This window comes from Crocodylus siamensis, chromosome 4 (assembly GCF_052110815.1).
Source record: "Crocodylus siamensis isolate JL-2025a chromosome 4, ASM5211081v1, whole genome shotgun sequence".
Classification (NCBI taxonomy): Eukaryota; Metazoa; Chordata; order Crocodylia; family Crocodylidae; genus Crocodylus; species Crocodylus siamensis.
Genome location: NC_143398.1, coordinates 111,734,425 through 111,746,570, shown reverse-complemented (window position 1 = coordinate 111,746,570; position 12,146 = coordinate 111,734,425). Strand labels below are relative to the sequence as shown.

The window sequence follows — 12,146 nt, the reverse complement described above, 5'->3', positions numbered from 1 at the left end:
GCTTCTAAAATATCTTATGAAAGGACAGTGAAGATCTTTGCAAACAGCTCTCAAGATCTTTGCAAACTCCCCTCTTTCTTCTCCTGGTGGGAGGAGGTTGGAAAGAAAGCAGCATGTGTTTGCAGGTGCATCGGTACATATACATTTTAGATGTGCTGGTGTGTATTTTATATGCATGCAATTGGAGGGTCAGGGGATCCTAGGAAAGTAGTGCTGGAAGGGACCTCACAAGGTCATCTAGTCCAGCCCCCTGCTCAAGACAGGAACAAATCTGACTAGACTATCCCAACGAAGTGTCTGTCAAATTTGTTCTTGAAAATGTCCAAGGACAGAGATCCCACAGTTTCTCTAGTTAGCTGGTTCTAATGGTTGGCCACCCTTATAGTCAAAAAAGTTCCTCCTAACATTCGACCTAAACTTCACTTACTAAAGCTTCAGGCCATTGCATGTGTATGCATACACATAAATATACACGTACACACATATAAACATACATCATGTATATAGCTACAGAAAATCACAATGGAATGTTCACTGATGACCCTTAATATTGAATTATATAGTATCAAACACTAAATAATAAAATGATTTAAGTTCAGACAGTCAATGAGGGCATTTATACACATACCTTTTTGTCCTGCGACATGTTGGAGATCTGGTTGGTTGGAGCAGTCTCAATTAACCGAGTCTATCCTGTATGCAAGCTGATGTGCACTACGCTGCTTTGCATGCAGTTGTATAAGTGGCAAAATGCACATCAGTGCACAGAACATGGCAGTGGTGCGCTTTTGAACTAAAACACTTCCAATGTGTTTTAGTTCAAAAGCCCATCACCGCCATTTTCTCAGTGCTGATGCTCATTTTGCCACTTAAAAAACTGCATACACTGCAGTGCCGGGCACAAGCATGTGTACAAATGCCTTGAGAGTCAAGTTGTATCTCTGTCCATATTTCTCATGGGGTTTTGCAGCACCATGGAGAGTAGCTCTGGATTCTTTACTAAATCTGTGCCTTCAGATATGACTTCCTTTGTCTCTCCCCACTACTACGTCTACCTTTTTCCCCATCACCTTTTTCTGTCTTGTTTGAGAGTGTTCTCACAATAGCAAGTTCACTCAAAAGTTATAATTGGTTGTCTGAGATTTGAGGATCACTGTGCCTTACTTCAGCCAAAGATATTTTTTTCTCCTGTTTCTGGCTTTATTTGAAAGCAACAACATGTTCTACTGAGAAAGGGACATTTTTTAGAGAAAGCCTCCATATTTGTATGCCTAAAAGTCTAAGCAGTCGGTTCTGGGTGCTGAAATGTTTTCCTGTGTCAAAATTTGGCTTGAACTACACAGAACATGATTTTGCACGCAGGTCAGGCCAGGCCAGGCATCCACATACTCGATTTGCTCAAACAAAATCTAATGCTTTTGTTAGATAGCATAACTCTAAACCAGCAAACTCAACCAGCATAACTCAACCAGCAAAAACAGCATGCTGAAAAACCTGCCTCCACATTTTTGGCCAGAGAAATGCACAGGCTGGGATGAATACATTTTAGAAGTTTAATTTTTGAATTGGGAGGGGGGAGGTTTCAGGTTTGAGCTCTTTCTCTTTTACCAGAATGGTTATTAAAGAGACAGCACTACTGTTTATTCAAGTTTATTTTAAGATTCCACTGTCTATGGGTTCATTTCTGATGAATAATAAAACTGTCTCATCAACAACATTCTGCTTGTGCAGGGGAGGGTGAAGAATGCAACTCAGTAGCAATCAACACCAACAAAAAAGCTTCATTAGCAGTTTGTAAATATTCAGCATATCAACATGCAACAGAGTGACCTGAAGTTCTCACTTTCATACATGAGACGAATTTTCTCTCAAATAACACTAATGTTATTTGATCCTCAGCAACAGGGGTCATGAGCACAGCCAGCAACAGTATCAATTCTGCAATAGCAGCAAGTTTTTTAAGATTAGCTTTAAGAGTAAATTGCCCCACCTATTTACTACACAGTGTTTTTGTGGCCTTTATTTTATTTTATTTTTTTCAAAGCAACATTTCTTCTGAGGTCACTACAACATGCCTGGCAAACTGCCAAGGAGGTCTATTACAGTCCTGTGTTTTTACTGTTCTACTAAAGGTAAGTGAAAAGGTTTATAACCTATTATTACAATTTTAGAATACCAGCTGTTCATAAAACTTGGTTTATAGGTAGCTCATGAGCTATCTTCAAAGTGCCATACCTCCAGGTTAGACTTTTTCATTTATGAACCTGGCATTAAAGAGAAAATTTGGCACACTTACGCATACAGAGTGGACCATTTAAAAAAAAGGGATAATGTTCATTTATAGTTCTACCATAGTAGAATGATTTAATAGATTTCATAGACACTAGGGCTGGAGGGCTACATTTGGCCTCAGATTAAATTTTCTACTGCTATTAGGCAATACATAATCAGATTCCATTCTAATTAATAAAGTATATTATCGTACAGGTTTACTGTTAGAAAAATACATCTGTCTGGACCACTGACTAGGTGCACTGAAGTCAAAGGAGTTACATTGCTTTAGGCCAATTTAGAATTTGGACCACTAGGTATTATTAAAATTCAGAATAGAATCAAATTGTTAAAGCACTGATAAATCAGGATTACTGGGATCCCAACTGCCAATGATTTGCTGTATAACTCTTGAGGGCCTTGGTCTCCTTGCATTACAGTTTTACTATTACCATATTTCACAGTGTATAAGTCAAGTTTTGAAGGCAAATTTTTTACTCTTAAAATTCAACCTCAACTTATGCACCAGCTTATGTAAGTGGTGCTGCCTGGACTCTCCTGGGAGCTTGGGCAGCACATGGCCAGCTGCCAGCCTGCCCAGTCAGCCTTGGAGGGCACTGCTGCTGCGGAGGGAAGGACCAGCCCCACCTCCACAGCTTCAGGGCAGCCCAGCAGCAACTCACCCCCCAGCCACGCGGCAGGCTGAAAGCAAAATTGGTTCCCTTGCTGCTTCTGCCTTCAGCAGGCGCCTGTGGCCAGCAGGATGCCTGGTGCCACCTGGGAAGGGGCTGACTTACTCCATGGGCAAAGCAGGGTGTTTGGTGGGGGGGGGAAGGCTAGGGGTGTTGGGCAGGGTCAGCCTCCCCCCCTCCCCGCCCCCAGCCCCTGCCCAAAACCCCATGCTGTTCATGGGGCAAGCCAGCTCCTTTCTGTGCATCCTGCCAACCACAGAAGCCTGCTGCAGGCATAAGCAATCAGGGGCCTGATCCTGCTTTCAGCAGAGCCTCCCTGCCTGCCCCTCAGCTGGGGGATGAGCTGCCACTGGGCCGGGAAGCCCCTGAGCTGTGGGGATACCTGGCCCATCCCTCTGCAACAGTGGCACCCCTTGGGGCTGGCTGGACAGGCTGCCAGTGGGCCGTGTGCTGCCTAACCTCCCAGAGGCCCAGTCTAACTTCCTGGGAGTCCGCCAGCATGCTGCCTCTGCCTTGAGCCCGTCTGAGCTTCCAGCACCTTGCATACTGAGGCGGGGTCAACTTATACAACGGATCTACAAAAATGCTACTCTTTTTGTACAGAAATATGTACTTATACACTATGTTGACCTATACACTGTAAAATACAGCACTGGCCTACTGTGCAGAGTAGCATTATACTTGACTAAATGCTTGTACACTATTTTGACAGTATTGGCAGAAAAGTATTGAGTGCAAAGAAATTCTTATTAATGGCAATTGTCAGTCATTCAGACAACCAAGTGCACAGTAACATGGTAATTTTTGTTTAGTGTGTTTTTGCATTTAAATCACCATCATTAAAAATAAAACAAACTACATTAGAATGTGGCAGAATCATTTGAGGTAAGCTGAAATGATTAATGGGTCCTCAGCAGTATTCCTCAAGTAGTCATGCTGCAGGGCAGAGATGTGTCTCTCTCTTTCCTGCCTTCAAAAACCTGATCACAAGACCTTGCTAGCAGTCCAAGTCTTTCTGACCCAGGGGCAAGGAACTGAGGCTGTATTATCTTCAGTATTTTCATGGTAGTACATCATGCTTCACCTAGAGTCCTGGGTCACCTTATTAAGAGCTTTTACAATTGTGGGGCTTCTTTCATTTGCCCCACTCAAAAACTTCTCATTTTCAAACTCCAGTGTGGCAACCTTTCCTTCTAGTGGCTTCCTTCTGAGCCTCACAGTGCTGTTGTTATGGAAGACTACAAATGGTATAAGTTACTTCCAGGTCCTGAGCTGAGCACAGTGTTCACAGCCTGACAGGCAAGATACCAGACTAATCCAGATCCCTACCAGGCAGGACACTAAACTACTAGACCAGCAAAGACATCGTATTCACAGGCCAAATTCTCTGCTGATGTACATGTCAGAATTCCACTAGTGCCAGTGGAGATCCAGAACCTTGCACCAGAAGAGAATCTCTCCTCTATCTTTAGTATTTAATTCACATAGTGAAAAGCAGCAAAGCTTGGGCAGGTTTTGAGGTCCTACCAGTTTCCAGATGACACTCAACTATGTCTTTTTCCATCAAACCTGTATAGTGCTGTTTTTTTCCCAGCACCTACTTGAAAGCTGAGGGCAATGTTCTGGTGATCTGGGGAACAGTCAAGGAAATGGGTCATCAGTTTGGGGGAAAGTGTCAAGGAAGTAGATTAGAGGTTTTATCTGGCTGGTTAAAGGAGGTGTTGTGCCCAACACTCACTGATGGTCTGGGTAGTACTTTGGGGCACCTATACATGTACCCCACACCTGCTCTGACGTGATCAGACTAATTAGAACACTCCAGCAGCCTTGGCATCATGTGTATCAGTGTCCCCATGTTCAAAATGGTGCTGGATGAGCTTTAACTAAAGCTCATCAAATGAGCTTTAGTTCAAGTACCCCTGCCACCATCATTTTGAAGTGCAGGGCAGTGAATACATGAGATGCTGCAGGTTTTTTAACTAAAGTGGCTCCCAAATTAAACTCGAATGAATTTAACTGAAATTAAAACACCCCTCTTTCCCCGCTACATGCACACCCCAGAGCACATGTAAAGACATCCTTAGAGACCAATACCATGAGATGGTGTTGGAAACCAGTACCACCTACAACTGGCATTTAGTTAAAAGGTGTCCATATCTTTCCAATGTGAACCTCACCAGTTACCCACACCTTTGTGTCCAGCTGCAATAAAATAACCAGAACTAACCTGAAATGTCTCTTTGAACCTGCCACCATGCTCATTAAGGGTAAGTGTGGCCCTCATGTACCCAGGGAAGCCTGCTTTCAAGAACATCCTGCTCACGCTCTTCTATTTACATGTACCAACCTTGGAAACTGATGCAACATTTGAAGGTCTGGGATAATTTATTTAGTTTGGCCAGTATCACTAAGGGCATATTTTTGGTGCTGTGTGGGGGCTTTGGCTTTTGAACACACACTTTCCCACCTGCTCCCACTTGCACATGTCAAACCTGGAACTGCAGTGAATCCCCATAGATCCCAGAATGTCATTTGCATGACAGCAGCTATGGCAGTGTGCCCTGACTGGATTTACTGCTGCATTTCTGGGTTTGGCATGCGAGTGGGAGCAGGTGGGTGGGACATGCTCAAGAGCAGGTGTCCCCCCAGTATCACCACAAATACAGTGCAGACATTCCTTTAGTGATGCTGGCCAAAATAAACACATCATGCCAGATCTGCGAGTGCTGCATCAGTTTCCCGATAACTTCTGAGTCAGGAACCGAGCCCTGGAATCCTGACTTTGCCTATATTCCAAACACCGGCTCACACTTGTTTTTCCAATTAACTGTTTTAGCAGGGTAAGAACGTTAACTCTGCAGGGTGAGGTATCTGCAGCCTGCTATTCAGAGGTGTCGCACAACCCCAGTTCCTAACAACATCTAGCAACTTTGGGCAAAGGGAAGGGGGAGAAAGCAGGCTTCCAGTTTTTTACATGGCACAGGCACTGAGCGTACTTATGATGTTTTATAAACAATATCATCACCGGCTTTGTATGTAACAAAATTTAACAAATGTTTGCAATCAGTTCAAAAAAACAGACTCCTTTATAACTGAAACACTGCAGAGCAGAAGACAGCACCATAATTATAATAAATGGATACTGCTGAGCTAGAGGCATATGGTGGAGTAAAATCTCCTTTCAGCAAACGCCATACACTTTGCCTAAGATGCAGGCAGATATGCACTAGTCTATGAGTTTCTACATGGGAAACAAAGATTTGACAATGGGCAGTTCAGTCTGGCAAGGAAAGGCATGATAACACACAGTGTCTGGAAGTTGCTCATTGACAAATTAGGCTACAAAATGTAATGTGCAAATTTTTAAGTGAGGGCAATTAATTAACCATTGGCAAAAAATTACTGAGGACTGTGCAATTTTTGAAGACTGATTGGATAGTCTTCTAAAAAAAGCTGTTCTACTTCCAGTAAATGTAAGGTAGTCCTGCATAATACAGGAGGTCAGGGTAGATATACACAACTGTTGCCTTCCAGTCTTAGGTGCGAACTGCTTATCATATTTAAGAATTCATGCATTGGTGTCCGACCCCTTTCTAAGTTTGCCAAGGGTGCAGCAAGCACCATTCAAGGAGAACCAGGATAGAGCCATCAATATGGATCCATGCTTTACCAGAGGACAATACAGCAGATACAGTTTAATGGGACAAATGTAAGCTCTGCCTTTTGCTCCCATGCAGGGTGTAAACAAGCAGCAGATCAGGAAGAAAAGACTCCTATTTTGTCAGAAGCCCTGCCTTTTGACTGATTACACCTCCTCTCTGCCTGTGTCCCCCTGCACCAGCCTCTACTAGCTACTGCACCCATTCCTTTTTTGCTGTCTCTTTTATATCTCTCATTTTTTCTTTCTCAATTTTTCTTTATCACTGCTCAATGAGTGACTGTATGCATGAGTGAATGTGTGTGAGTGCACGTTCATCTCTCTTTCAGTGGTCCTCTGCCTCCGAAGGAGATTTCTTGCTAGCTGGGTGGTCAACTTGCTGAGCAGCTGCTCAGAGCATGGTAAGAGCAGACCCCCTCGCCTATGACATATCTAAGATGATGATTAGTCCTTTGGTGTTGGACCAAGGAGCGGTTGTGAGCTTTTAGGTTATAATCTCAACTCTGCCACAAACATACCACGTGGCTTTGGACAAGTCAGTCTACCTTGTTGATTTGATTTCCCCACTTGTAAAATGGTGACAATATTCTTTACCCACCTATCTCATCAGATTATTCCAAGGACTAATTAATTAGTTAGTGCTTGCATAATCTTTTCAAGAGGTAAAGCTCTAAATATTATGATTACTCTACCTCAGATAGTTACAAACTTGGCATTTTTCAGGCATGCACCATTAATAATTTACCACGATAAATGGCCTGGGAACCTGCAAATATATGACAGCTACCCCCTGCTTACTAGAGAACCCTCAGCTGAGTATATGGCATCTCATTGTTCAATGTGTAGCTATAGAAACTTATTTATATCTCCTATATTAAAAAACATGCACACAAAGAGCTGGAGGGAGGCCAAGTTACCTCATAAAATGATGTATGAACACTGAGCCAAAGAGTCTTCAACCTAATAAACTAAATCTGCCACCAGGCAGTTCGGGGAAATGAACACGTATATCACTTCATGTGCAAGAAGAGAAAGAGTTAAATAAAAAACAACTGAAAAGTACAAGCATAACAAAGTCTTCAAGGAACTTACTTGAGGGCAGTTTTATAGTGGTAGATGGCTTCATTGTGACGACCCTGGTCTTTCAGAAAATTGGCATAGTTGTAATGCACCTTAGCATTATGGGGCAGAGTCTTCACCCCTGAACTACAAATGAGAAAAAAAATAGAAAGTGGTTAGCTGTTCCAGTCTGACAATTCAGCTTTTCCTTCATGCCCTCTCTTTTGCAATTTGTGGGGTTCCCCTCGGGTCTGTCCTATGTCTGGCATTATTCAACATCTTCATTAATCTTTTGGATGATGGGATTGACTGAATGCTTAACATAGCTTAAGATAACACCAAATTGGGTGGAGTTGCAGATGCCCTGGAGTTCAGAGCTAAGATGCAGATAGACTGAACAAATGATCAGCAACAGTCAGATGAGATTCAACAAGGATAAGTGAAAAGTCCTGCACTTTGGATGGAATAACTGAATTCACAAATACAGATTGGGCAATGAATGGCTATGCTGCAGTGCTGTAGAGAAGGATCTGGAGGTTACCGTAGATGAGAAACTGAATGAGCCAACAGTGTGCTCTTGCTGCAAAAAAGCCAACAGCATACTGGGTTGTATTAACAGGAGTGTCACTTGCAAATCAAGAGAAGCGATCTTTCCACTTTATTCAGGACTAGTGAGACTTCACCTGAAATACTGTATCCAGTTTTGGGCCCCACACTTAATCATGGTCTACCACCTAAGACTGAGCACTGGGTCTCTAGTACCAGGGTTGCCAATTATCAGTAAATTTACTGATTGCCAGTAAAAAAAAAATCAGGCTAAAAATGGCTATTAGTAAACTCCATTAAAAAGCTTTACCTGCCAGTAAAAACACTAAGCAGTCACAGATTGACTAAAGCTCTGATAGACAGAGAACAGCAGTGCCACCTGGTGCCCACGTGCAACACTGTGCAGAGAGTGCTGCCTCGGCCATGTGCTGTTGCTGCATCCTGCTGCATCCCACTACTGCTGTTGCTGCATCTCATGCTGCCTATAATACTGCTTGGTCTCAGGTAGGCTTCTTTGGGGGTCTGTGCCAGAATGGAGGGGGAAGGGCCAGCAGGAGTGAGACTGCAGGGTGGTCTGGGGAAGCAGCATGGTGCAGGATGCAGTCAGGGGTTTGGCATGTAGGAGTGAGTAGAGCACCCCCTGTGGGGGGGAGGGGCAATACAGTTTAAAACCATCACTGCAGTCGAGCAGAATTGCCAACTTGAGAAAAAAATCCATTTTTTTTACTGACAACCATACTTTTTAACTATGGTTGATGTTAAACCCCTAAAATTCGAACACAGTCCTTGAAACTGGGGCCTGGCAGAAGTATTATATTTAGAGTTTCCTACAACAGAAAGCATGCTTTACAACCCTGGGCTGGGCTGGGCTGTCTGTTCCAGAGAGCAGGGCTGGCACTGCCCCTCTGCTCCCTACCTGGAACAGTAAGAGCTAACTGACAAACAGGCATGTGTGTGGGGAGGGAGGAACCCAGCTGGGGATGCAACCCAGTCTATGGGGGGGGTACCACCCCCCCCCCAAGCAAACCCAGCTGGGGTCTGGGACTAGGGAAGGGGTGTTAAACTATGGTTACCATATTTCCAATTTCAAAATAGAGGACATGTGTGGTGGGGGGGAAGAGATACATGATTGTCGGGGGAGGGCATTTATATGCCCCACATTCCTGACCCACAGCCCCCTGCCCCACAGGCCCGGCTGGTACCCTATACTCCTGATCTGTAGCCCCCTGCTCCCTCCCAGCCCTGCTCCCCACGTAGCTTGCTTGAGTGTGCATGTACACATACACACATACTCACCTGCCAGCAGCTGCCAGAGTCTGCATGCAGAGCATGCTATTCAGCCAATTAACTTTCCCCACTGCCCTCAACCCCAAGCAAATGCAGAGGCAAAGCACAAACTTGGACACTTGCTTGCATTTTAAAAACCTACCAGAATGAGAGGGCAAGGAGCCAAAAAAGAAGACATGTCTGGGAAAACCTGGATGTATGGTAACCCTAATTAAACACCCCTTCCCCTACTCAAACTTAGTGCTGGCTGCAACTGTGGATTACAAATCCCAGAGGCACCTGGAAGCAGGAAGAGGAAGTGATGAGCAACACTGCAGAGTCCTACTACTGTGATTCTGGACTGCAAATCCCAGAAACTTCAGGGGCAGCAGGAAAAGGAAGTGAACACACAGTGAGAGAGCCACATTCTAGTGCCCCCAGCTTCTAGCCTGAGCCACTGTAGCCATGTGGCTGCATTTCCTGTTCACTTCTGTTTGAAATTAATCTGTGCAGCTTAGACTAACCTGCAAAGACTGAATAGATTCAGCCTTGGGATTTTTGATGTCTGTACTTAGCCACAGTATATACTGTATGCTGAGTTACATAAGCATTGATGAACAACAGAAAAACTGAGAAGAGAGAGTGCATAGGGCTGAGAAAGGACATCACTGAGAGGCACAAAGAGAAATACAAGGAACAAAAAAGAAAAAAAAAGGCACATACTTTGCTAACTCAATAAAACACCAGAGTTGGCAGTGGTGTGTTGGCTTATTTACTTAACAGAGAGTGCAAGAGGAAGGGCACAGCTTATATGACTAAGAAAAACGTTAGAGACTGAAGGCAGTAACAGAAGAACATGTACTATAAAACCTTTATTCCTATGAGGGTCTAAGGACCCAGCTATTCTCCTGCTTTTATATTTAACAGAGGAACACAGTTGACAAGAATATAAATATACGGCTCTCTAAATGATTAGGAGTAGAGGTGGGTGAATTTGTAACACAAGAACTCAAACCTCATTCTCATTCCTCCTTTGCAGACTGGTTAAGGCTAGCTTCACAGCTCTCTACTTTCCATCAACTAGCTCAGACCCTTCCATCAAAGAAAGGAGTAGAGGAAGTCAGCAGATTTCCAGTTTTGCTGCAATGCCTTGGCTATTTTCTCCAGTCAGCTCTCCAAGCAAGATTTTAATTCCCAAATGAGAAATCAAGCCCCAGAGCTTTTGTGTTGCTGAAAAATAACAACACAAAAGCTCTTAAAATAGGCAAGGGGATTAAGTCAAGATGAGAGGGGGAAAAAGAGTGGTATGTGTACCATAGGAGGCTTGACAATAAAGAGGAAGGACAGAATAGTAGGCCTGGAGGGAATAAGGTTGGTAAAATCAGGGCATCTCTGTGCACAGGCATCACAGATCAGATGAATGGGGAGGAGAGGTAAAAAAAAGAAGAGGGATGAGAGTGTTACTGGTAGGAAAGATCATCCACTACTAATGTAGTGCTTTACCTGTAAGAATTTTTTAAAGTACCTCAGGTTTGGTTTTTTCACCATAAAGTATTTCTCCATGCTTACCAGAAGGCACTAAGCCATTTTGTGACTAATTGCTAAATTAAATCAGTTAATTGATGCTATTCTTAAGAGGACGATTCTCTATATTAGTTTTCACAAAGATCTACTGCACCAGCAGCAAATAATGTGTGAATGCTCTGACTGTGTTAATATCCATTGGCCTGGGGAGCCATTAACGACACACTTACAACCTTCTGGGCATTACTGGGATATTAATTCTTATATAGAAAGCATATCATTACACCAATGACTCTCATAGGCAAAGACACATACATGAACTCAGGCAAGGAGCAGCTCTGAGATGGTAAAAGCTCTATGTGCAATGAGGAGTTGGTCTTGTTATGGCCTCTGCTGAGGCAGAGCAAAATGTTGAGAAGTATATTACATATTCAAAAGTACTTTGCTTCTAATGAGCTACCACATTAATAGTTGGAGGGATAGCTTTTTAAATATTCTTTTTGTGACAACTTTCCCCTTTTAAATTTAACTTTAAGTAGTTGTTCAGGAGCCATCTATTAAGATTTCACAGATAAACTATAGCTGTAGCTTTTTGTATGTTGCATATGGGTGTGGAAAGGACAGAAATTGGTCCTGGTGTTGTTTGGTTGTTTTCTTCCCTTGTACTCAGCTGCTTACTCTGGCTGCTCTATTATTCATCCTGTCTGCGAATCTGAGGCTGCTTCTGAAAATGATCCTGACAAAGTGCGACACACACTACTTTGAGCAGCCCCATGAAAACACTCAGTTGAAACTGCTCAATCTGGAAATAAGTGACCAGAGAAGGGCCTAGGTGAACTACATTCATGAAACAATTCTATCGGGACACTGTTTTCCAGCTGGAAAAAGAAACAATAATATTCGTAACTAAAGCCAACTAGGAAAGGGTGGAGTATAAATAACAAAAGCAGAACACAATGTTTTTCCATTTCTGCTTCCCACCAACACCCCCTCCTCCCACAACTCCACATATATTCTTCCAACATGCATTTCCAAATTCTCTCACTTTCATTTTTCTCTTCTGAAAATATACTGTGACAACCCAAGTCTAGTAAGAAACAGATCCACTGAGCATAAAGGTCACTTCTCAG

General features: G+C 43.3%; 1 protein-coding gene across 4 annotated transcripts in view; it reads right to left on the bottom strand.

Annotated features, from left to right (window-relative positions):
• TMTC1 (transmembrane O-mannosyltransferase targeting cadherins 1) overlaps window positions 1-12,146 on the bottom strand; it is a 252,560-nt gene that overhangs the window by 63,692 nt on the left and 176,722 nt on the right. For all 4 annotated transcript variants that reach the window (XM_090043366.1, XM_090043367.1, XM_090043368.1 and 1 more), the window contains one exon: window positions 7,714-7,827. In XM_090043366.1, coding sequence (XP_089899492.1) covers window positions 7,714-7,827 — 114 coding nt within the window. The remainder of the gene's footprint in view (window positions 1-7,713; window positions 7,828-12,146) is intronic.